Raw genomic sequence first — 27,829 nt, 5'->3', positions numbered from 1 at the left:
AATTATATCACCTTAAATTGAAATCCCTACAAGTCAGACAATAGAAGCAATTCAGAGTGATTAAATAGGTGATAATTGTCCTTTTGGTGATAACTGTTTGGATACGAATACCCCAATCTGACACTTGTGACATGACTTATACCACATGGTCAATTCGCAAATTTCAACATGCAGAAATTGTCATCAGAAAATCATTAAACAATTCGAAATCTACGTTTGCATAATTAAAATCAAAAATACAAACGAATTATCCCTTAAGAAAAAAGGTTTGGTCGTATATTTTAACTACTTTCAAAAAAATAATTTCTTTTCCTTCCGGTATTACTTGTCAATTTAGAGCGTATATAAAACATCTTAATTTTAAGCTAAAATAAGTTTGATACTTCTTTACAAACTGATCATAATTGGCTTTAGTTAATGTTTCATCCATTTAATGCATTAAAAGCATCATATGCATTCTCAATCTCTTGTCAAACATACTTTATTTTCATAAATTTTCCCAAGGCTGACATTGAAATATTTGTGTATAAACTATGGATGAGAAGGGGGCCAGATACGTCCAAAATCAACATTTTTAATAGTAAGTACAGATGCACAGATTAAATGGCACAGTAGAGTAAGACAAAAAAAATGGATTGAATTAAAGACAAAAAAAAATGGATTGAATTTCATAGACATAACAAAAAAAAAATGAAATTGTATTGCTATATGATACTTTCTCTTCCCATTTTATACAAAATCAATTCATTCATGAGTTGGGTATGTACTAGGGTAACTGGAACCACACATGACATATATTTATATTTGGCCCAATAGGAAAAAAATAATTCTGTAACTATAAATGAATATAGAAAAAATAATTTGAAACAACTGTTATCATGGGTATAGTTTAATTGTATTTTCAGTTATGAATAGTGAACAATATAAACATATAACATAAAAGGGAAAAGAGCATTGCAGCGACGTGACAAATCACTGGAAAAATAGTTGGTTTTTTTTTACGCCAAATGTGATGCTATCCAAAATTTCTGGGGAGAACACAGTAGTAAATTATATCCAAAACACATAATTAATATAACCTAGTGACTGATTTCTGTCCTCCAGAATCAATATCATGGATTGAAAGTGGCACACTACTTATATAGTGTCTAGGAGTTATCAGATATAAGACAATTATGTTTTATGTTTAGGGATAATTTTAACTCTTCTTTAGTAAACTTATTTTGCATAAATTGGTTGATTGATTGCAATAAACAACTAGCAAACATTTGGGTTACTATAGGTACTATTGTATAATTAAATTTCATATACGGCAGTCATAAAGGCTTGATGTTTTGGCTTATGATTTGCTGAGATATTAATTCTTTTTCAATAAAAGCATTATTTTAGCCTTCAATCCTCCTTTTTAAATGTGGCAATGATTTGTTATGGGAAAATAACAATTTATTAAAAAACAAGAATGTGTCCATAGTACACGGATGCCCCACTCGCATTATCATTTTCCATGTTCAATGGACCGTGAAATTTGGTAAAAAATTTAATTTGGCCTTATAAGCAAAAAGATCAACCAATAGGGAACATGTGTACTAAGTTTCAAGTTGATTGGACTTCAGATTAATCAAAAACTACCTTGACCAAAAACTTTAACCTGAAACTCACACTTTTAATTTCTATTTCCAGTGGACCATGAAAATGGGGTCAAAAGTCTAATTTTGTTTTAAAATATGAAAGATCATATAAGGAACATGTGTACTAAGTTCAAGTTGATTGGACTTCAGCTTCATCAAAAACTACCTTGACCAAAAACTTTAACCTGAAGTGGGATGAACCGATGGACGAATTGACGAACAGACAGAAGGACGCACAGACCAGAAAACATAATGCCCCTCTTCTATTGTAGGTGGGGCATAAAAAATTACATAAAATGATTAAAAAGAAGATGCAAAATACCATTAAATATTTAAGGTTGTATAAAAATTTCAGGAATATACTCTATGCAGCCTGAAAAATAAAAGTATTTATCTTCTTTTCCAATGATTGTACCTTTATCTTATTATACATGACATCATTAGCATTCTTTCCCATCCTGATATAACAGGCCGCCGTGTCAGCAGCAGTGATCTGTAGGTCCTCAGCCAGTATGGATTCTATCACAAGTTTCCTCAATAATCTCTCAGCATCACCTCGGCTGTAACTTTTACCACGGCCATGTAAACTTATCTTGTCGTGTCCAGCATCACAAATTCTTGACGTCTTTGCTCCTGTAAATTCAACAAACAGTTTATTATATTTTAATACCAGATGTAAAATTCAGTAAGTTGCACAATTATCTACAAAATGAAAGGATAATTTATTGTATCATTGTTTACCAGTTAGATAAACTGTGTCCTTCAATGTTCATTATCATGTTTTTTGTGCTGATGAACTATAGCTATACAAACGCTCCTTTTTATGTTGAGACCAAGAACTAATATGCAGTTTTTCAACAAATACAAAATTTTCAGACTTGATTAACAACTTACTACGGAACTCTGTGCAATAAGGTTTTAGAATTCAGTTTATGTTGTGTTTTTTTAAGCAGCACTTTTCTGTGGTTGACATTGGTTGTCATAATTGTTTAGTTTAAATCACATTTACCAGGAGTTTAGTAAACAAATAGAAGACAGATGAACATAACATAATGCACAGTTATAACTGTAACTACATGCCATCAACCTCACTAAGAAGTTGTCATAAGAATGAAACAGTCCATACCTCTAAATATCTCCATAAAATGTAGCAATGTATAATTATTAGATCTCCTGTTCCCTCAAACTGTCCATACCTCTAAATATCTCCACAAAATGTAACAATGTATAATTATTAGATCTCCTGTTCCCTCAAACAGTCCATACCTCTAAATATCTCCACAAAATGTAGCAATGTATAATTATTAGATCTCCTGTTCCCTCAAACTATCCATACCTCTAAATATCTCCACAAAATGTAACAATGTATAATTATTAGATCTCCTATTTCCACCACTTGTCAGGTCTTTCACAGCTTTAATGATTTCCTTCACATCTTCTGTTACATCTCTTATTGTAAATGAACCCTGTTAAAAATATTACAGCAGAATACATTGAGTGTGTAGGAAAAGGTAATAAATTTGGTTAGCTTGCTTGGTAGCTGAACTGTGAAGCCATCATTGGATAAGGTATACAACCCTCCTTACAGAGAAGTCTAGACCTACTATTACTTTATAAATATTTTTTGTATTAAATCAAACTCCATAATGTAAGTCAGTTTTGTACCATGAATGTCAAGACTTTAAAGGAAAACTCAAGTACAAGAAATACTGTCTGAGTCAATGAGACTGGATTTAAAACAAATGCTATATCATTCAAACAGACTTATATATTGTATTATTTTAATAACATTGCAATTACTGATGGTTCAGTCTAGTTAAGATAAAGTATCGTACCAAGTTTTATGATAACAGTTTGTGAAACTTATTTCGTAATGTAGTAATACAGGGTTGCAACAGGTATATAGACAAATAAGTTTACAGCTTGATATATATTTCCACTGTTTCTGTGGAAAGTCTATGAGGATTAAATGTGACTTCTGTGGATTCATTTAGTTTTCGTGGGAATCAATTTTCACTGGATCAAAGAATCTTGCATTTTGTGGATATTTGATTTCATGGTTTTATCAATCTCTGCAATTAATGTCTATGAAAAATTTGTAATTCGTTTAATATTAGACTGTTAGATTCACTTGTTCCCACGAAACCAATGAAAATTGGTATCCAACATAATCAATCCACAGTATAAATATACTTGCACATCTTACTTTAGATACACTAAAGTATAATAATGAATCCACAGTATAATTCTTACTTTAGATACACAGTTATCACAGATGGATCCTCTAAAGCTGTCACAAGTCTCCCTGTCAAAGTCGTGTTCTCCAAAGTAATGAAGAAGTTGAGCTCTCCTACAATCAGCCACGTTCTCACAGTACTGAACCATCCGGAACAAGTTATCTATATGGACCTTCTTGGAATCCCAGTTAGCATTTTTATCCACTAAAAGTATAGGAGTCATTTTTTGAATATACTGCATTTAAAATGATAGTTAAGACTTGTAATGCTAAAAGAAACATCTGATTTCTTAAAATGTGGAATAAAAAATTGGCGTAGAATTTGTAAAAGGTTCCACAAACACCTTGGTTTCACCTGTGATTGCTGCTGTCTTTAAAAGTGCAATGTTGACTGTGAATAGTGAGTTGATTTAACAGTAGAATACATATTTTTTTTTAAATCAATCCCCTTCTTTTGGCAATGCAATTTTCTTATTTCAAAGCTTTATAAAATCTATAAAGATCTTGAGACCTGAGATGTATTACATTTTGTACTTATTTGTTTTTTAAGAAACAAATCAAGAATTTATCCATAGCACAGACATGACAGAGATTCCAAACATACATTAACATTTTCTATGTTCATTGGACTGTGAAATTGGGGTAAAAACTCAAATTTGGCTTTATTATTTGAAAGTCATAACATAGGGAACAAGTGTACTAAGTTTCAAGTTGGTTGGACTTCAACTCCATTAAAAACTACCTTGACCAAAACCTTTAACCTAAAGCTGGACAGACGGTCGGACGGACGATTGCATGGATGCAGAGACTGAAAAACATAATGTTCCTACTTGGGGCATAACAATAATAATTTTGTAGAGTAAATACTAACTGTCCATGATCCTCCTGAGTCTTTTGACATCCTGGTAATTATAGTACAGTATACAATGAGCCATCAGTCCATCTCTACCTGCTCTACCTGCTTCTTGATAGTACCCCTCTACTGACTTGGGAAGGGAGTAATGGATGACAAATCTAACATCTGATTTATCTATACCCATACCAAAGGCAATGGTGGCACATATAACCTAGAAAATCAAATCATTGCAGTATAGTATTTGTTCAAATATAGAATTAGGTCAGATGAGCTAAAATCAGTATTACTTAACTTGAACCTGCACTATACTGCCTTTTAACACATCAATAGATCACATTGTCTTTGGAGTAAGATAGGCAAATACAGTTCATATATTCACAGTATTTCACTTGTAAATAAAGGATTTGTTTAAATAATCTGTATTGCTGGATTTTTTTCTATATCTTATTCAAATTTGAAAATATATATCTGGGCTGCAGTACAGCATTTATAAAACATTGTGATGTCTAAAAATCTTCAAATATGATAACTGAAAATCGGTAATTATCATTAGTACATGTATCAGTATTAGTATTAGAGGATTGTCTGCATTTATTTTGCCATTAAAAGAAACTGAATATCAAATACCTTGCATCTGTACCCTTTAAGCCAAGACTCCTGTACTGTAATACGTTCTCCATCACTCAAACCAGCATGATAAGATACAGCCTGTATCCCTGCTTTCATTAAGTTACCAGCTACTGTATCACACTCATTTCTGAAATCATTAGTCACAACATACATTCAAAATTAGCATCTATCAACATCAACTTTATAATTACTGCCAAATGATAATAAGTAATAAAATCAATTGTATTACTGTCAATAAACATATGTCAAATGTATTTCAACTAAAAAATTTACAAATGTATTTTAATTAAAAACCAAAAGAAACTTTAGCTAAAAGTGTTGCCTGGAGACATCAAGCCTTAATAAATAAGTTTCAAGAATAAAAATAAAGTTTGCACACACCATGAACAGTTTCATTGGTACTGAAGTATCTATAATCACATTTTTTATGAAAGATGTCACAAATATAAACTTAATGCATTACCTTGATAAACAATAAACAATTCCACATTTTCCAGGAAACCTTTCTTTGATGTTTTTAATGATATCAGCTGTCAATGTGGATGGTTTCTTTGGCATCACAGAGAATTTTAAGTTGGGTCTGTTAAAACTTTGTACAAACCTTTATAAATAATCACACAGAACTTTAAGTTGGGTCTGTTAAAACTCTGAACAAACCTTTATAAATTATAGCTGCATAAGTCAATACATGAAAACTTTTGTGAAAGTCAAAAACTTTTTTGAACCTAGTAGTAATTTGAATTTCAAGAGACCATTAATAATTCATAAAAAATCTTGGTTGTTTGATGAAGTGCTACAAAATTATGATCACATGCCGGTTTTTTTCAAAACATCATTTTGATTGCTTTCCTTAACTTTTTTAATAGTTTCTGTGTTACTTAATATATCTATCCACGGAATAAACATAATATAATCTTTATAAAAAGCATGTTGTCTGTTCTCTTTCATTACAGATATTTAATTTCTGTTCCATTACAGATATTTAGTTTCTGTTCCATTACAGATATTTAGTTTCTGTTCCATTTTATTACATTTGTAACAATATCTGGTCCTTTTAAACTATATTTTAATAAACGACATGTTTTATAATTGGAGTAAAAATCTTGCTCACCATTTAGGATTTCTCATTCCCAGTTGATGAATGATATCCTTTCTAACTCTAGGGGTAGCTGTGGCTGTCAACGCCATCACAGGAACTCCAGGAAATCTCAGTTTTAACATATTCAGTTTCTTGTAATCAGGACGGAAGTCATGTCCCCACTGTAAATATAACAAACAAATGTAAAATGTTCATATTATAGCACTTGATTTAAAACATTTTGATATTGAAATATATTAGAATTTTGTTTCTGTTTATTCTGTGGTTCAAGAGATGTTTTTTATTCATATACATATCTGTATCATTGACATATGTCACACTTATTCTTTTGATTATAGAAATGCAGATTTGTTAACAGCTATGCAATAAAAGATTCATTCTTGAGTATTGACGTTAATCTTTAGAAGCATAGGAATTCTTTGATCTGATTATAGCCAACTTTTTTATACGGTGGAATCTTTTAATAGAGAACTAGAATCACAGAAATTGTTTAACAATGAATGAATTTTTCATACAGAATAAAAGTAAAAAAAGAAGTTTGTTTGTTTGCACTGGAGATATTTTTATGAACCTTTAACTATTTCATAACTTTGTTTTAAGTGATAAATAAGTGCATGGTTTCATAAATATTCATATTTAAATCAACTTTATTCAATGTAAATATGTCATTAGTATACCTGACTGACACAGTGAGCCTCATCAATTACAAATCTGGATAACTGACCTCTCTGGTGAAGATTCTCAAAACAACTCAAAAGTTTATTGCTGGCAGATATCTGTTAAAATAGAAATAACTGGTCTAAACATGTGTTTAACATTCAGCACAATTATCAAAAGAATTTAAACCTTAATAAATTTTATCCAGTAAAGACAGATAATTTTATGTCAAGTGTATATACCTTTTGATTCTTAAAAAAAGACTGTCTTATTTTATCTAATCTTATTGGAACCAACAATTTTTACAGCAATGAAAACCAATTATCAGCAAGCAGCAATACAGAATATAATTTGAACCTCATATGAGAGCATAGTGTAGTGGTTAGCCCATTGGACCACTAACACAAAGGTTCCTGGTTCCCCGTTTCAGGGAGAAAATTTCAGTGACTGAACTTTCAGCTCTCTCTTGACCCCATTTGTAAGTATGGTCTTGAAACAATGATAATCCGTTGGAAAGGGCAATAAATTGCTGACCTGTGTTAAGAAAGAGCAATATCTCTTTCACGTATAAGACACCCATGTCAATTTAAAAAAAAGAGCAGGCTAATGCAGCTACAAGGCAGCACTCGCACCCGCCAAGTTGAAAGGGATTAATTGATGTTGCTAAAACTTGTTTCCTAATCCACTATAAATATAATTAAACTTACCTGACTGATGGTGACCGCAGTGACAATAAAAATATAACCTTCATTATAATTACTTAACAGAATTTAACCTTACCTTTTCAGGAGTAACATACAACAATGTAAGCTCTGGTTTTCTACAATGAAGTTTCTTGTACATGAAGGCTGTTTGTTGTTCGTCTAAGTCAGATGATAACTGTCCAGCAGGAATCTGCGATATTTGAACAAATATAAGTTAAGACTTTATGAATCAATTGATACCCATATTGCACAGGTATTTGGAAATATGGGAATGAACCAAACTGACATATATTTTCAGATATACCTCTGTAGGGAACACAAAATTTATTCCACAGCATATTTTAGGTCAATTGTATTATAATTATGTGAATTTGACTCTAAAACATGAAATGTAGTAACTTCTTATTACTTATATCAGCCCTTCTTATGTCACTTTCCTTGTAAATATAAGTAAATCTTGTGAAAAAAATCCTTTCTACAAGAACTGCACTCCCACTTGAAAATCTTCAAAATTGACAGTTAAACCCATTATACCCAATTAAATTATATATTTAACATGTTTAACATGTACTGACAGTAGATTGCTCACTAACCATACCATGCATTAAAAGTATTCAGTAAACAGAAAGTTGAAGAGAGAAGAATCTGAAACACATTAAATGGTACATCATGTTCTCATGAAGCAGGATAATATTTTCAGGAATGTCCTGTTTGTAGTACCCATAAATAATTTGAATCTTATCTTATTTTTTTTCAAAATCCATTACCTTTAAGGCTGTATACTTTCAAGAATCTACAATAAATATATACTTTCAGACTTATTTTACAAACCTCCATTGAGTTGAGACGTGTGACCTGATCCTGTATCAAGGCTTTAAGTGGAGATATGATTATAGACACACCACCTGTGACAAGGGCAGGTAACTGGTAACATAAACTTTTACCACCTCCTGTGGGCATGAGTATAAAACAATCATTTCCCAGTAATGCAGCATTGATGGCTGCCAGCTGATTCTGTCTGAAGGATCGGAGACCAAACACAGTAGTGAATATCTTCATCATATCCTTACAATGAGGGAAGTTACAATTATCAAACACTTTGTTTTCGTCATCTCTTTTCTTCTGTGCACTCTTCTGTGCTGGAACTGGTGGAGCTAAGGAGAGAAAAAAAAGAAAACATTACTCAGAAACAATTTAATTTTAGTTTAATGTTAGTCTGTGTAGAAAAAATACCAATTGGTTCGATCAGTTCAGCTCATCAATTTATCTAAGCCAAAGTAAAGCAAGACTAATATTGTACTTCTGTGTGGCTCAAATACAATTTCATTTTAGTCTGTGTAGAAAAAATACTATACAAGGTTTAGTTTAAACATATTTATCTATAGTGGATTGGGAAACAAGGTATTGCAAGTTATATTAATTCCGTTCTACTATTTGGGTGCTTGTGCTGCCGTGTAGCAGCATTAGCTTGCTCTTTTTCAAAATCTCCAAGGGTGTCTTTTACGTGCAAGAGATACGGCTCTCTTGTAACCCGGGTCAGCCATTTATCGTCCCCTTCCGACTGAAAATCATCGTTTCTCAAGCCCATACTGGCAAATGGTGTCAAAGTAGAGCCGAAAATTTAGTCCCTGAAATTTTCTCGCAGGAGTGGGGATCGTACCAGGAATCTTTGTGTTAGTAGTCAAATTTATACCCAGTAAGTTTTTTGTCAAAGTAATGCAAGATGAATATAGTTCTTCTTTGTGGCTCTTGCAAATGTAATACTAGGTAAATCAAATAAGAATAATTAAAAGAACCCATCTTACTATATAAAAAAGATTATACATGGCAGATTTTACAATAAGAAGGAATTATTGTTTATGTGTATCCATCAAAAAAGCAATTGCTGAAACTGTGAAACAGACTGTGTAATGGAGTAATGCATTATGTTATTGAATAAAATGTGTCTTTCTGAGTAAATAAAAATAAAAATTACTCTGTGTTTGTGTTTTTTGTTGGAATTAGAGGGTTTTCAATTTCAAAATATTGGACATGGAATAGACATCATGACCTACTTTACTGACATCCAGCTTATTTGGAGTGGAATTTTTAAGTATTATTTATAAGTGGAGACTAATAACATGGACTTATATTTTAATAAAAAGTCTTCTTTTGTGTTTTTCTCATAACTTTAAGGCAGATTTTTATTGGTAAAGGCTAAAAAAGGTAATTTAATAATATTGTTGCTAACGTCACGTCTTTTCCGTCCATTGTGGTATGTCACAATCGCAATTTTCTTGTTGGTTCTCAGACAGCCAATTGTAGTTATTTTTATCCCGGGTTTTATAAATAATTGAAAATAACAATCATATTAAATTTGGATGACGTAAGGGGGTCAAAGGACTTGAGGAATCAATATCATTGGCTGTTTTATTTTTTGCGAACGTTACTGCTCTAGGTTTCCGTCCAAATCAGTGTCACGTGAGCAACATATATTTAGATCTGTAACTCTCCTGTATAGGAGTTACGATATCGCCCTTTGCAGAAATAGATTCGGAGTCAGTTCCTTCACATGATGGGGAAGCAAAGAAGGCAAGTTGTATGTAATATCGTTACAAGAGGACCTTAAATGTATTCCGTCCATCAAAAAGACATTCGCAACAAAACGTAATATCATGATAGTAGATGTTGCTAATGTTACTATTACGAATTGGTTTCTTGTGTATTCATTTGATATAAAGTACACCTGCAAATGACATTCTGTATATTTAGAAATTCTAAACCAGATTGTACAATTTTATTACTCCAGGCACATATTAAACATCACTGTTTGCATACATTTTAACTTTTAAAGATGTTGTTGCTCATGTGACATGTCCAAATGTCGCTAACGTTACTATTTTTTTGGTTTCTTGTGTATTCATTTGATATAAAGTACACCTGCAAATGACATTCTGTATATTTAGAAATTCTAAACCAGACTGTACAATTTTATTACTCCAGGCATATATTAAACATCACTGTGTGCATACATTTTAACTTTTAAAGATGTTGTTGCTCATGTGACATGTCCAGATGTTGCTAACGTTACTAATTTTTGTCTCCGTCACGTTAGCAACATGAAAGTAGGAGACAGAACACAATACTGTAAAATCTGCCACATGCATTAAAATATTTGTCTCACATTAAGCTGAAATAAAACTTACTTTCATATTTTGATGTCGAAGAGGTATTAGGTGAAATTCTATTTTGAAAGTTTGGTGTTACATCTAATAAACCTGAAAGTGGAAAACACATAAGATTGATGATCAAAATGAATAACTTTTATATTCTGTAAAGCAAGAAAACACATAAGATTGACGATCAAAATAAATAACTTGTATATTCTGTAAAGCATTTATAACTTTCTTTATTTACATTATAGCTGGTACATGATAGGTACTTTTCTTTGTAATCTCAGCAAGTTTCAACTCTTAAGACTCATTCCAATAATAGTAACAAATGTAACAACTATAAAGGTTTGAAAAAGACAAAATGATATAAAGCCCTTAATTGTAGAGAGAGAAAATTATACATGTAGTTTGAAGACAAATAATGATGAAATAGACATAGTGGTTCTTTAAAAAGGTTTGACTGTATCACATATTTACACATACTGATGAAATAGACATGGGGGTTCTCTAAAAAGGTCTGACTGTATCACATATTTACACATACTGATTAAATAGACATGGGGGTTCTCTAAAAAGGTCTGACTGTATCACATATTTACACATACTGATTAAATAGACATGGGGGTTCTCTAAAAAGGTCTGACTGTATCACATATTTACACATACTTATTAAATAGACATGGGGGTTCTCTAAAAAGGTCTGACTGTATAACATACCAGGTTTGTTTTGTCTGTTAGGTGTTACTATTCTTGGTAAATCCATTTCTTCTGTGAATTCATCATCAAAGTCTTCTACCGCAAACAAATCATCATCAGAAAAATTAGTATCAAAGTCATTATTGTTCTTTATCATTGGTCCAACAGAACAATTCTTTTTATCTGGCACATTTTCAGATATCCTGTACCCAAAGTCTATGTCATCATCCATTGGCTGAGGTTGAGAAGAATTAAACGATGCATAACTTTCAAAATCTGAGGTATTTGATTTCAAAACACTAGCAGCATTTTTGTTAAAATTGAAAACAGGACTAGCAAAGTTACTTCCCTTTGTGTGGTTGTCTGTTAGATGTGAGAAGCTTGTCATAGGTGAGTTCTTACTGACAGAGGAAATGTAACTTGCATGAGATTGTGTCATTGGAGCATCTGCCTCAAAGAAACTCTCACCACAAGTAAAAGGTGAAGTTATCACAGACGAGGAAATACCGGAGACCTTTTTGGACTGAATTGATCTTACTGATGAGGGATTTAATGAGTTATATGGAGTAGAGGTAGATGATATATTTCTAGGTGAAAGTAATGAGGGACTAGTTGATCTTTGAAAAGATGGACTCCTCTTCAAATCTCTATTTCCAGGCAGACTAGACTTCTGGGTAACAAATTTACAAGCTTCTTCTACAGATGACTGGTCTGTTATCTTCTTCCTACAAAATTTATGATGGTAATACAAATCTTCTGCTACAGATTGTATCATGTGGACTGATATTTTTTCATGATGGGAGATACTGTGAATTCATTTATTTTTATGTGTACAATTGTTCATGGTTTAACAATAGTGTACATACAAGTATATAGAAAACTTGTACAGTGTTGAACATATAATTTAATTGATAACCTCTAGCCATGCTAGCTATGAAAGTTGGTATCCCAATCATAAATCTGAAAAGCATTTTTTCATTTTTTTCACATTTAAGCAACAGGTCAAACAATGATTGTGCTTGAAAAATAAATAGATTAATCATACATAAATAATAAATGGATGTTTTCACTTGGAAGTTGATATCAAAATGCTTTTATTCATCTACTATAACTATAGCAGTATCAAAGAATTTCAAAGGCTACCTGGAGTGTTTAAATGATATGAGTTCCTACCTTAATGCTAGTAATGTTTGAAGCCTGGAATAATCCTGCCATACAACAGACATCAGGTCGTTGGTACTAACTTTTCCTATTATACTACAGATCTCATCCATTGTTTTTAGTAGCATTGTTACCCTTTCCACCTTTTCTTCTTCTGATGGCTGAAAGATAATAAATCACACATGAAGTTTAACATGTGTTTCAGAATATAATAAAAAAAAACTCATTTCTTTGTAGATATTATGTCTATAAAATATTTCTAAAAATGTCAATAAGACTGATTTTTTTACTTTTGTATATATGTTGACACAAATCTGGGCCTCAGTTTTATAGCAAAAAGTGCCATTTATAAAAAGTGTTTTTACTAAGTTGAATTTTATTTCATTTGTTTGACATGATGTTTTCCCCATTGTATTCATGCAAATAGGTATTAATTCATCATTCACACCTTACACACTATTTTTTTAGTTACTTCAAACTTTTATTGTCATTCTTCCATTGTAATATCCTTGTAAACAACATTCACATGTTTTTTTTTCTATATATTACACCCAATCAATCTACTTACATCTGATTTATTCTGATGCTGGGTAGGATAGTATATAATACACCCAATCAATCTACTTACATCTGATTTATTCTGATGCTGGGTAGGATAGTATATAATACACCCAATGAATCTACTTACATCTGATTTATTCTGCTGCTGGATAGGATAGTATATCTTACACACAATGAATCTACTTACATCTGATTTATTCTGATGCTGGATAGGATAGTATATCTTACACACAATGAATCTACTTACATCTGATTTATTCTGATGCTGGATAGGATAGTTTGATGTTACTTCATTTCTTGGATTGACTGGTTCTACAATCAAATTGTAATAAATTATTCTTTCACATGCATGTATGCATCAATAAATATATAAACATTCTTTCACATGCATGTATGTATCAATAAATATATAAACATTCTTTCACATGCATGTATGTATCAATAAATATATAAACATTCTTTCACATGCATGTATGTATCAATAAATATATAAACATATAATCTTCAAAGTTTTCAAAGTATTTGATAACTAAAACTAATGTAGATAGAACCACTAATGACCTTAACCTTTGTCAAAAGTTACATGTGCATGCCGACTGATTTAACTCCTCTCAACATATTTGATAACTATATCTAATGACCTTCACCATTGTCAAAAGTTATATGTGACCTGCTGACAGATTTAACTCCCCTCATAATCTAACATCTGTTAAATAAAACAGTCTTTATAATTTTATATATAAAATTGTTGTCCGATGTGAGCCAAGGCTACGCGTTGAAGGCTGTACATTGACCTATAATGTTTTTGTTTTTTTTAAATTGTTATTTGGATGGAGAGTTGTCTCATTGGCACTCAAACCACATCTTCCTATATCTAATCAATTTCCTGAGTACCATTGATCACATGATGGTTGCTGATTCCTGAGGTAAAGTCATCCATCTGTGTTTCTTCGTCACTATCTGTAATTGGTAGAGTCCTTCTCCTCTTTGTCTGTTGTTCAATGCTATTTGTTTTCTTTTCTGTGGAGGCTCTCTAAACAATAGAACAAAATACATATAGGGTCAAAGTGTTCTCCTTGGACATATCTTGAATCATCTTGGCAAACAGGAAATTGCAAAATACCATCTTAGAAATGATATCATCTGCATAGGTGAAGAAATACAAATTACAATGCTGAATTGTGCAATACTAGAGAATAAGCTTGTTATATATTGAGATATGAAAGTGGTAAAGCTTATCAGTTAATCTCTTATCCTTTTCAAAACCAAATTATACAATACAATTTTATGGTAATTTCATGAACATACATACATTTGTAGAATTAGTCTCTAGAGAATGGTCCTTGAACCAAACATTAGAATTTAAAACAATTTGTGCATCTAGTCTCAACAATAATCAACAAGAATAAATGAGTATATTTTTGACATTATGCCCCATCATAAGAAATGATTTTTCATAAAATTCATCATGATACATAAAAAAAATCTTTATGTCATGACATAACTTTAAATTAATCGTAATAAAAAAATCTTCAAATTTGACTTAATTTCTCAAAACCATGCTGATAAATGTCTTACCTGTGATGATGATATTCCATCACTTTTCCTCGTCAACGTTGGAGATACTGAAAAATAAAATCACAGCAAATAAATTTTGCAGTAGTTACAATATAAAAGTGTTTTCTAAGTATTAAGAATTTTTAATAACTTTGAGCCTGAACTGCACGCAGAAATATTAAAACCAAGAATTTCCAAGGAAATGACGTTAGCTTGATGACCTTTGTATTTTAAATGGCAGACAGAATAAATTTATGACAACTTGCATATATACTAGAACTTTTAATTTGAAATTGCATTGGCCAAACAGTGTATGACAAGATGCATAAATTAAAATTTCCTTTTAGTTGTGACTGGTAACTATTTTCATACTCCTTACATCTTGATAGACATTTAAGACAACAATAAGTGTTTTTCAAGGGTTTTAGTGCAGTAATGTTTCAAAACCATTTAGTAGTTTCAGAGAAAGGAATTCAAAATTATGAGTCAATTCTGAAAATGCTTTTTCTGCTATGATTTCCATTAAATTAAAAACAAATGAAGGGGCTTGTAAAAGAGCTTTCATATAAAGTAAAATGTATCTCTTAATTTGTTTTTTGACCAAACAGTTTTAAAGACAGAATGGTTCCACTATCAGACAATTAGAAGACTATCTTCCAGAGTCTCATTTATTTGTGAGTTAATAAGAAAATATGAAATTTCAAGTAAGACTTTTTTTCAATTTTATTATGATTTGTAATAATCTCAAGGAATAAAGACAAACTCATAGAAACTCTCTCAAAAATAATAATTTCTGTACAATTCTTGCCACAAAAACCTCGCCAACAATCAAATTCCACTGTACAAACCTGGCATATCAAAGTCTGTGAGGTCACCATCATCGTCATCCGATTCTCCAAACATACTTATCACTGTATTATCATGTGCCACATTCTGATTGGTCATTAACAGTGGAGAAATCTCTTTCCTTTTAGTTCTCATGAATGGAGCCATAGGTGCAACCTTTACAGGAGCACTGAAAAATTATAAATATAAGAGTTAAAATTGAGAATGGAAATGAGGAATGTGTCAATGTGACAACAACCAAACCAAAGAGACATAGAGGAGACAACAGTGGAAGGCCACCAATGGGTCTTCAACGCAGTATGAAAATCCCATACCTGTAAGCCTTCACGATAAGGTGTTTTTCAGCTTGCCTCTATATAAAATTGTGTACTAGTTCAGTGAAAATAGACATCACACTAAACTGCACAGTTGTCTGCATAATTACATATCATTGACAAGTAGGAAAACAGTCAAGAGTTATACATGTGTGTAAGATCAAAGTCAAGAGTTATACATGTGTGTAAGATCAAAGTCAAGAGTTATACATGTGTTTTAGATCAAAGTCAAGAGTTATACATGTGTGTAAGATCAAAGTCAAGAGTTATACATGTGTGTGTAAGATCAAGGTCAAGAGTTATACATGTGTGTAAGATCAAAGTCAAGAGTTATACATGTGTGTAAGATCAAAGTCAAGAGTTATACATGTGTGTAAGATTAAAGTCAAGAGTTATACATGTGTGTAAGATCAAAGTCAAGAGTTATACATGTGTGTAAGATCAAAGTCAAGAGTTATACATGTGTGTAAGATCAAAGTCAAGAGTTATACATTCATGGCCATGAAAATTTATACACTTAATAATTACATAGGTAATTTACAATTGTCCTAGTGATAAATATTAATGAACAACACACCATGAAATACAGTAAATTAAAACTAGAGGCTCTCAAGAGCCTGTGTCGCTCACCTGTTACTGTATTTACTGATGTCGGTCATCTTGGTTGGTAGGTGGGGTCATTAGACACTTTTTTTAAATAGATACCATAGTGATGATTGTGGCCACGTTTAGTTTAATATGGCCCATAGTTTTAGAAAAGAAGATTTTTGTACAAGTTACAAAAATGGCGAAAATTTGTTCAAAATTGACTATAAAGGGCAATAACTCCTTAAGGGGTACTCTTACAATTTTTATCATGTTTGACTTATTTGTAGATCCTACTTTGCTGAACAAAATTGCTGTTTACAGTTTATCTCTATCTATAATAGTATTCAAGATTATAACCAAAAACTGCAAAATTTCCTTAAAATTACCAATTTTAGGGCAGCAACCCAATAACGAGTTGTCAGATTCATCTGAAAATTTGCGAGGGGATAGATCTTATTCTGATGGACATTTAAATCTTGAAAGATTTGCCCTAAATGTCTTAGTTTTAAAGATATATAAATCAAAAACTGCATTTTACCACTATGTTCTAATTTTAGCCATGTCGGCCATTTTGTTTGGTAGGCGGTGTCATCGGACACATTTTTTAAACTATATACTACAATGATAATTATCGCCAAGTTTGGTTTAATTTGGCCATGTAGTTTCAGTGAAGAAGCTTTTTGTACAAGTTACAAAAACTGGCGAAAATTTGTTAAAAATTTACTATAAAGGGCAATAACTCCTTAAGGGGTTGACTGACAATTTTGGTCATGTTGACTTATTTGTAGGTTTTACTTTGCCGAACATTATTGCTGTTTACAGTTTATCTCTATCTATAATAGTATTCAAGATAATAACCAAAAACTGCAAAATTTCCTTAAAATAACCAATTCAGGGGCAGCAACCTAACAACGGATTGTCCAATTCATCTGAAAATTCTACAACAGATAGATCTTGACCTGATTAACAATTTTACCCCATGTCAGATTTGCTCTAAATGTTTTGGTTTCAAAGATATAAGCCAAAATATACATTTTACCCCTGTGTTCTATTTTTAGCCATGGCGGCCATCTTGGTTGGATGGCCAGGTCACCGGACACATTTTTAAAACTAGATACCCCAAGGATGATTGTGGCCAAGTTTGGTAACATTTGGCCCAGTAGTTTCAGAGGAGAAGATTTTTGTAAAAGTTTACGGACGACGGACGCCAAGTGATGAGAAAAGCTCACTTGACCTTTCAGGTCAGGTGAGCTAAAAATAAATATGTAACTCTTACCAGACAAATAACACATTATTCTAACTCAGAACCAACCAGTCTTAGCTATTACTCTTAAATTCAAAGATCTGCAGTTGCCTATAATTGCTTACATTCACATCATTTGAACTCTGGTGGATAATTGTTATATTGGCAATCTGGCAACATCTAATTGTTATATATAAATGTACACAATAAAAGCTCAAAATAAAGCAGAAAAGACTACCTGTGAGGGGCTACTGTTGCAACAGGTTTGTCTGGCTTACTCTTGGCAAAACTTGTTATAGATGTCTGTAATTTATTCTTCTGAAATATAATCAATATTAAAACTTTAAATCATAGCATTGGATTGCAGGAAAGGCAGTTTCTGTCCAAACTCAAACAAATTTTGACTCCTATTTTTCCATCCTTGTTTAATGGAATCAGACCAATCAAAGAGCAGAATGCTCTGAGGGATACGATTGCCATAGTTTTCATTGACACATGTATAGCAGTTCTGCCAAATTTTCATTAAACAAATGCATGAGATTTGTCCAAAATTCAAAAGATCAAAGAGGAAAGAAATAGATCCAAGAATACTGTTGCAAAAAAAGCATGAACATGCGCGAGTCTCAAGCATTTTTGGCCGGTAACCCTGGTACAGCTGGATAGTATTATTCTCTAAACTAATTCAACTGCACATGCAAAATGTTACAATCTGAATAGTCACTCAACTTAAAGAATAGCCAATCCCCATTACACGTGTATGAGCCATGTACTTATTGTGTTATATCGAATTATAGTTATCCTGTACCATTGTAAACTCGTACCATTAAAAAAAAAATTGTACCAATGCAAACTCGTACCATTGCTAACTCATACCAACTTATTTAAATGCATTCAAATGGTGTTAAATGATGAATATACATGATATACGTTACTTTCACCCAATACCTCTTAAGTCTGTAAAATGTATATAATTTGAAAGTACAATGACCAATTTGTAGCTTATGTTCCTTGTATATTGGATAGAAAATACTGTGGCAGATGTAGATAATTAAGGTATATACAGTTTCACCTGAAGAAAATTTTTCATGAATAATTAAATCTTAGCAGTTAGTCAAAATGATTGCCAAAATTATTTTTACTGTCTATAAATAAATGTAACAATGAAATTTAACTGATTCCTGTTAAGGGGGTCCGCATTTTCCCCGCAAAAAAAGCACATGGCTTTCAACAATTGTAAACATAGCATTCAATTTGTGATCATGGATTACAGCTTTAATTAACTTAAATTGGATATATACATATTCAACATGTTCAATTTTAATAAGGTACAGTTAAAGCAATGTTTTAACTTTCCTCTGGATTAAGTTCTACAGTGGCGGATCCAGAACTTTTCCTAAGGGGGAGCCCGCTGACTGACCTAAGAGGGGGCCCGCTCCAGTCATGCTTCAATGATTCCCTTTATTATCAACCAAATTTTTTCCACAAAAAAAGGGGGGGGGGGGGCTGGATCCGCCTATGTTCTTGTTTGAAAGATCAGTTAAAACATTAATGCTTCAAAGCATTCTTTATTTTTGTCTAAGTTTTCATTTAACTCCTGTGTAAAATTCAAGTAATTCAACTTTATTTCTATTAAGTTTACAAACAGAAACCCATAAAACATCATATTTTTTATAAATTTTTCTGAATGTTACGACTTCCCAGTAGTACAAGTTAACTTTTTTGGTTCCAATGCCGTGGTACGAGTTAACTTGCTTCCGTATCTTATCACCGTAATTCTAGGAGGAACCCTAAACTGGACCCCTATTGTGTTCACTTATCGCTACACTGACCTTCGGTGCGAAGTTATATATATAGAACGGCGGACCAGTTTAGGAGGAACCCCATTTCTTGCTCTTTAATTATTGAAGTTCCTTTGGGTCAGAGGGCATGACTCCTTTCCGTACACACTCCTCTGTTTACATTGAGATCGTTCTTAATATAATACGACGTTTACCGGCATTAACGAGTTAATTCTTCTTGACGAATACTTTGAAAAGGGAGACAACTCGAAACGATAACATGGAAGATTCCATTTCTGCTGAAGGGGTGTTATAGGTAATTTTTACGATGAAACATTTATTTTAATTTAAATTATGCATGTGATTTAAAATTATGCAACAACAATAGCCCTCCATATGCAGACAGACATAGAAAGAATCCAATGAGTTTCAAATTAATCAATGAATCGGGGAATCACTCAATCTGATACCCCTTGAAATCAGGAAAACTACACACATGTGGGGTCTCACTAATTAGCGACAAAAAGCGTCAAGAAGCGACAAGAAGAAAAATAATAAGTGACAAAAAGCAACAAGAAGCTATTTAGCGACAAGAATACATTTTGTTATCACATACATTAAAATATTTTTTAGGATTATATTGAAAGATGAAGAAATAAAAAAAATTCGATGAAAAGATTGTGTACTTTTTATTATCATATTGATAGATGTAGAAATTAAACATGTGTAAGAGCAAAGGAAATGTAAACGCTATAAAATGAAAATAAAAACAAAGATTTGTCACCTTCCTTTTGAAGGATTTAATAAAACAAAAACATGAAATATTTTCCTTCCTAACTGTACAATTAATTTTTCCTGATAGGACCAACATTAGCTGTGGCTTCACTCTAAGGTAATACACAATTAAGAGCAACAAATGAGATTAACTAGGTGCGTGTCCTTTGTTTTATTGCAACAACATCCATTAACACCTTCATCAATTACACGCACCAGAATATAAAATTATTGTACCGAATAGTGGACACCTGTTGAAAACTCAAGATTGTCATCAGTTTCCTTTAATCTTCAATCTATATGCATAAACATGATAAATATCGTTAAATGACACAATACACTAAATAAAATGATGAAAAATATTCACATTTTAATTATGTTTTCCTCTTGTTTGATTTCAGTTCTTAATTTGTATTTCACAATTTGTGTATGTATTTTCTGGACAATTATGCACAAATAATGCATTTTGCAAGTTAATTATATATTGTACAAAAATGGTTTTAAAAACAAATAAAAAGACAAAATATACTTCCTGTGATACCTTATAAAATATCATGTAAATAAATGTAGCAACTGAATTAGATTTACAAGTTTCATTTTCCCCCCTATCAAAAATTAACTTTCCTGTCGTTGAAATTGTTTTCTTTTGCATATTTTTTTAATATTTATTTCGAATAAGTAATATAAATAAAAAAATGTTTTCTTGTCGCTAAATAGTTTCTTGTTGCTAATATTATTCTTCTTGTCGCTTCTCGACGCTTTTTGTCTCTACAATTCTTTTTGTCTCTAATTAGTGAGACCACGCATGGACATTAATACATAAACAAACCGCGACTTGCGATTTGGAACAAGAACGTTTATCAAATGATATGATGAATGGTTCTCCATTTCTTTATGAGAGTACAGTATCGAATATCAGTTTCATAACGGTAAAATATAGAAATACTCCACTTCAGTTCTTGTGACAGAAATATAATTATCGATCGGCTTTCAGAGAACTCTCGCAAGTTATCAAATTTGGGAATTCCCTCTGACATGTTTCTAAATTTATAAAAACACTAAATATAAATACTGTTTAATTCTGATTTTCCGTATTGTTAAAAACACGCATATAAGTCAAGGAAAATATCACACATGAAGATTATGAGTAAAACATTACAGAAAAGATGTTTATGTTCAATTGTTTTGCTTGTTTTTACCTTTTAAAGCAAGACAATCATAAGAATCTGAGATGTTGCCGAATGTTTAGAATAAAACGAATGACGTGAGGGAGTGTGTCATAGGGTCAATGGTAAAAGTCTACAGATTGCTTGACAGCAATCGTATCCCAAAAAGGAGACTATACAAGTCAAATACAGACAACTTACTTTTCCATTTACCTCAGAAGCTGTTATCAACAATAGTGATTGAAAAAAAACTTTAATTTAGTGATTAGAAAAAAGAGTCAAACATTTGCTTTTATTTCCTATGCAATCTACACAAGCATGCAAGTGTCTTTCTTCAAATTCTTTAACAAGTACAAGACAAGATTATTATGTTAACAAGTTACGAAATAATTTCAAAACAACTGAGAACTGAGTGAATTTCCATAGGGATACCACTGCCCAGAAATACTACCAGTATTATTGAAATAGATAAATACAATATAAACAGGACAACTCTGGATTCATTTATTTTAGTTGATACCAATTTTCATGGAATGAGGAATTATTATATGTTCAAGTATATTTAATTTTGTTGTCTGGCTAAAATCTGCATACAAGCCTATGGTAAATTTGTATAATCATTGAACATTTGAATTCATGATTCAACCTTACCCAAGAAATACACGTAAATTGCTATACATGTACTACAATTATAACGAGTCCACAGTATTGATAACAACCTACCAAGGATTTGCTTTGGACAGCTGTATTATAACCTACCAAGGATTTGCTTTGGACAGCTGTATTATAACCTACCAAGGATTTGCTTTGGACAGCTGTATTATAACCTCCTTCGTTCTGCTTGGATGATCTAAAGGTGGATGGAGGTATATCAAAGTCATCGTCAATATCATTGACTGTGATTGGATAATTCTTCAGTGGCTGTGGTGGTACATTGTAGAAACCTTTTGATTGGTTGTTTGAAGCCACTGGTGGTACGCTTACAGATGATTCCACATGACTGGAGGTTTTTTTGGAGAAAGTAGCTGCATCAGTTCTCTTATTCAGACTCAAAGAAGTTCCTGGCTTTTTAAACTTGAAACTTCTGTAAATAAAAGTTTAAAATATTAAAATCCAGAGCAAATCTTGTGACTATAATCTCAGTATGCATCCATATGCATGTTCATCTTTAATTCATTGTATTTCAAGTTAAAATACATGCAAAACTTCAGTCTAACTGTGCTTTTATTTTCCAAACAAAAGGAGTGCATAAGAAAAAGAAAGACTTTGAAAACTGATTTGGATAACTACCAAATCATGAAGATAATGCTTTCTAATTTGATAAGTAAATTAATGCGATTAAAAAATCAGGATGATTTGATATAATTGCCATTGAGACAACTCTCCCCAAGACCAAATGACACAAAAATTAACAATAGGTCACCACTCATTACCTTCAACAATGAGTATAAGGCATACTGTATAGTAAGCTATGACAGGCACAGAATTGACAAATTTAAAACAATACAAACCAGTATCTTTACTAGTCAAGTAGAATACCTAAGGTGAAATATACTAACATATATTACATGTGAAACTAGAAGCTCTAAAGAGCCTGTGTCGCTCACCTTGGTCTATGTGAATATTAAACAAAGGACGCAGATAGATTCATGACAAATTGTTAAAAATTGACTATAAAGGACAATAACTCCTTAGGGGGTCAGTTGACCATTTTGGTCATGTTGACTTATTTTTAGGTCTTATTTTTGATGAACATTATTGCTGTTTACAGTTTACCTCTATCTATAATAATATTCAAGATAACAACCAAAAACAGCAAAATTTCCTTAAAATTACCAATTCAGGGGCAGCAACCCAACAACAGGTTGTTGGATTCATCTGAAAATTTCAGCACAGATAGATCTTGACTTGATAAACAATATGACTCGTAACATATTTGCTCTAAATGCTTTGGTTTTTGAGTTATAAGCCAAAAACTGCATTTTACCCCTATGTTCTATTTTTAGCCATGGCGGCCATCTTGGTTGGTTGGCCGGGTCAATCCACACATTTTTTAAACTATATACCCCAATGATGAATTAAGCCAAGTCTGGTTTAATTTGGCCCAGTAGTTTCAGAGGAGAAGATTTTTGTAAAAGATAACTGAGATTTAAGAAAAATGGTTAAAAATTGACTATAAAGGGCAATAACTCCTAAATGGGTCAACTGACCATTTTGGTTCTGTTGACTTATTTGTAAATCTTACTTTGCTGAACATTATTGCAGCTTACAGTTTATTTCTATCTATAATAACTATCAAGATAATAACCAAAAACAGCAAATTATCCCCAAAATTACCAAAAACAGCAAAATTTCCTGAAAATTACCAATTCAGGGGCAGCAACCCAACAACAGGTTGTCATATTCATCTGAAAATTTCAGGGCAGATAGATCTTGACCTGATAAACAATGTTATCTCATGTCAGATTTGCTCTAAATGCTTTGGTTTTTGAGTTTAAAGCCAAAAACTGCATTTTACCCCTATGTTCCTTTTTTAGCCATGGCGGCCATCTTGGTTGGTTGGCCGGTCACGCCACACATTTTTAACACTAGATACATCAATGATGATTGTAGCCAAGTTTGGTTTAATTTGGCCCAGGAGTTTCAGAGGAGAAGATTTTTGTAAAAGTTAACGACGACAGACGCCAAGTGATGAGAAAAGCTCACTTGGCCTTTTAGGCCAGGTGAGCTAAAAAACAGGATAAAATCTCCCACAATATTCATTTTTTTTTCTTTGTTAATTTGGTCAAGTAAACATCAATAAATATGATAAATACAAAAGAAAAATCTGAATTTTAGCAATCATTTTAATGTCCTTACTAGTCCAAATCAGAGGGATACTATGACCCAATACTTTCTGGTTGTGCCCCTCTTCCCTGTGATCTTTAATTGATACATGTGATTTCATTTAAATCAACAAAATAAAGGTATAAAATGTAAAACAAGACTGTCCATAAAACATGGATGTTCAGTGGACTGTGAAATTGGTGTCAAAACAAAAACTAATTAATTTGGCATTAAAATAAGAAAGATCATATTTTAGAGAACATGTGTATTATTTTTCATGTTGATTGGACTACAACTTCATCAAACAAGAGGCTCTCAAGAGCCTGAATCGCTCACCTTAATTTTTTTAGTTAAATCTCTCATCAATGATTATTTTGGCTTTTCAATTTATCTAAATGTTCTTTGAATCGTCCTATTTTCTTCAAAAGCAAAAAAAATAAATCATTTTCTCCTATGTTCTATTTTAGCCATAGGAGCTATGTTTCTTGACATACAAGGAAATAAAATATAAAATTTATACTAGATACTCTGAAACTCATTTAGCCTAAGTTTGGCTGAAATTGATACAGCAGTTTCAAAGGAGAAGATTTTTTAAAGAAGTCAACATGATGAACAAAATGTGAAAAAAGTCTTTAAAGGGCAATAACTCCTTAAGGGGTCAATTGACAATTTTGGTCAAATTGACTTATTTGTAGATCTTACTTTGCTTAACATTTTTGCTATTAACAGTTAATCTGTATCTATAATAATATTCAAGATAATAACCAAAAACTGCAAAATTTCTTTAAATCATCAATTCAGGGGCAGTATACCTGCAAAACCAGTTACCCGATTCGGCTGAAAATTTCAGGACAGGTAAACCTTGACCTTATAAATACTTTAACTTCTTGTCTTATTTGCTCTAAATGCTGGAGCTTTTGAGATATAAGCCAAAAACTGCATTTTAACCTGTGTTCTAATTTTAGCCATGACAGCCATGTTTTTTGACGAAATAAAAAAAATAAAACACTAAGTTTATTTTATACACCCTACTGATCATTCAGTTGAAGTTTGGTTGAATTTGGTTGAGTAGTTTTAGAGGAGAAGATTTTTTAAAGTTAGCAAATATGATGAACAAATTGTGAAAAATTGTCATTAAAGGACAATAACAAGGGGTCAATTGACAATTTTGGTCATATTAACTTATTTGTAGATCTTACTTTGCTGATCATTTTTGCTGTTTACAGTTTATCTTTATCTATAATAATATTCAAGATAATGACCAAAAACTGCAAAATTTCCTTAAAATTACCAATTAAGAGGCAGCAACCCAACAACGGGTTGTTTGATTCATCTGAAAATTTCAGGGCTGATAGATCTTCTCTAAATGCTTTTGTTTTTGAGATATAAGCCAAAAACTGCATTTGACCCCTATGTTCTATTTTTAGCAATGGCGACCATGTTTGTTGATAGATCAAAACTTCCGATACATTTATAAACTAGATACCCTAAGGAACATTCAGTTAAAGTTTGGAAGTATTTGGCCTAGTAGTTTCAGAGGAGAAGATTCTTGAAATAGTTAACGACGAAGACAGACGACGACGACAGACGACGGACACCAAGTGATGGCATAAGCTCACATGGCTATGCCAGGAGAGCTAAAAAGGTTGGACTTACAGACTAACGGACAAACAACTAGACATACAGAACAATCAAAGAACAGATTACTCTGTGGGATACAATTGCCATTCATTTGCCATTGTTTTTATTGATACATGTATTTTCAAAAATAATTCAACTGCACGTGTAAAATACTCGAAAAATGTAATTTACGTAATCTGAATAGTTATTCAACTTTAAAAATAGCCAATCCTCGATACAAGTGTATGAACAATGTACTTATTTTTGTACTATCAATTCCAAGTTTACTTTCCACAGCAGTCACTGAGAATGAGAGAAGGTATTTCACTTCATACCTTATCATCTATTTTCCTACGTGAATTCTATGTGGAACCCAGGCCCTTTCCTAACTCTTTAAATATTTTTTTTTTTTTGGGTCAGTGAGCATGACTCCTTTCCATACACATTCCTCTGTTTAAATTGCAATTGGTTTTAATATAATATGAAGTCTATTGACAGAACGAGTTAATGTTTCCTGACCTATCGACGTTTGACGAAAGTTACTTATGGAAGGGAGATAAATCAAAGCAATAACATGGAAGACTCCATTTTAGCTGAAAGGGTGCTCTAGTTACACCTTTACGTTGTATACTACATGTATTTTAATTTAAATGATGCATATGATACTGTGATATTAAATTATGCAACAACAATAACCCTTAATAGCAGACAGACATAGACAGGATCTTGTGAGTTTCAAATTAATCAATGGAGTGGGTAATCCAGAGCAACCATTTAATCTGATACCCCTTCAAGTCAAGAAAACTATATGCATGCGTATAATTACCTAAACAAATCCTAGACTTGTGATTTGTAGCAAGGACACATATTAAATGTTAATTAAACGACCTCCATTTCTTTATGGACATGTACAATATCAAATATATCAGTTCATAACAGTGAAATATAGGAAAACTCCACTTCAGTTCTTATATTACAGAAATAGATTTATCTATCAGAATTAAGAGAACTCTCGCATGTTATCAAAACTGGGGAATTCCCTCTGAAGTGTTTCTAAATTTATATAAATACTGTTTAATTCTGATTTTACGTGTTGTTAAAAACATGCATACAAGTCATGCAAGTGGAGGGAAATATCGAAACATGAAGATTACAAGAAGAACATTACAGGACAGTTGTTGAAATTCAATCCTTTTGTTTTTTATACCATTTAAAGCAAGACAATCTCAAGAATCTGAGATGTTCCTTGATGTTTAGAATAAAATGGTTGACGTGAGTGCATGGCCCTGAGTCAATGGTATAAGTCTACCGATTGCTTAAAAGAAATCCTATACAAAAAACATAATGCCCCATAGTCATGCTAGTTGGGCATACAAATCAAGCCTGAAAACAAGCAAAAAGTTATATCTTATGATATCAATGCAGTTTATAGAGGGTAATATATATTAATACACTACATTAATGTATTTTCTTTGCCTTAAAGGGAAACTTCGCAAAAAAATCAAAAATTGATATTATGTTCATTCTGTATAAAAATGCTCAAATTCATAGATATTTAAGTATTATTCCGCTAGATAAGCGATCACCATCGATTTTAAATTTAGATTATCAATTCTCTGCGATCGGCAAATTTTATCTTCTTTCCCGATTTATAACATCGATATGTCTATAAACCACAAAGAAACAAAACTATAGTAACCAATGTAGTCGTAATTGCGTGTCAATATCTTGTCAATC

At 32.0% G+C, this 27,829-nt stretch overlaps 1 protein-coding gene across 1 annotated transcript in view; it reads right to left on the bottom strand.

Annotated features, from left to right (window-relative positions):
• LOC134714789 (recQ-like DNA helicase BLM) overlaps nt 1–27,829 on the bottom strand; it is a 41,796-nt gene that overhangs the window by 7,865 nt on the left and 6,102 nt on the right. Inside the window, exons 3-21 of the mRNA XM_063576351.1 lie at nt 22,442–22,730; nt 18,167–18,246; nt 15,786–15,952; nt 14,959–15,005; nt 14,275–14,413; nt 13,628–13,692; nt 12,832–12,980; nt 11,680–12,383; nt 10,996–11,067; nt 8,642–8,964; nt 7,887–8,000; nt 7,127–7,225; nt 6,462–6,610; nt 5,814–5,951; nt 5,348–5,477; nt 4,736–4,931; nt 3,882–4,069; nt 2,965–3,094; nt 2,044–2,261 (exon numbers count right to left, since the gene is read on the bottom strand). Of these exons, the coding sequence (XP_063432421.1) occupies nt 2,044–2,261; nt 2,965–3,094; nt 3,882–4,069; nt 4,736–4,931; nt 5,348–5,477; nt 5,814–5,951; nt 6,462–6,610; nt 7,127–7,225; nt 7,887–8,000; nt 8,642–8,964; nt 10,996–11,067; nt 11,680–12,383; nt 12,832–12,980; nt 13,628–13,692; nt 14,275–14,413; nt 14,959–15,005; nt 15,786–15,952; nt 18,167–18,246; nt 22,442–22,730 (3,397 nt within the window). The remainder of the gene's footprint in view (nt 1–2,043; nt 2,262–2,964; nt 3,095–3,881; nt 4,070–4,735; nt 4,932–5,347; nt 5,478–5,813; nt 5,952–6,461; nt 6,611–7,126; nt 7,226–7,886; nt 8,001–8,641; nt 8,965–10,995; nt 11,068–11,679; nt 12,384–12,831; nt 12,981–13,627; nt 13,693–14,274; nt 14,414–14,958; nt 15,006–15,785; nt 15,953–18,166; nt 18,247–22,441; nt 22,731–27,829) is intronic.

Source organism: Mytilus trossulus, chromosome 4, assembly GCF_036588685.1.
Source record: "Mytilus trossulus isolate FHL-02 chromosome 4, PNRI_Mtr1.1.1.hap1, whole genome shotgun sequence".
NCBI lineage: Eukaryota > Metazoa > Mollusca > Bivalvia > Mytilida > Mytilidae > Mytilus > Mytilus trossulus.
The sequence above is the reverse complement of the archived record's forward strand: the minus strand, read 5'-3'. Positions and strand labels throughout refer to the sequence as shown.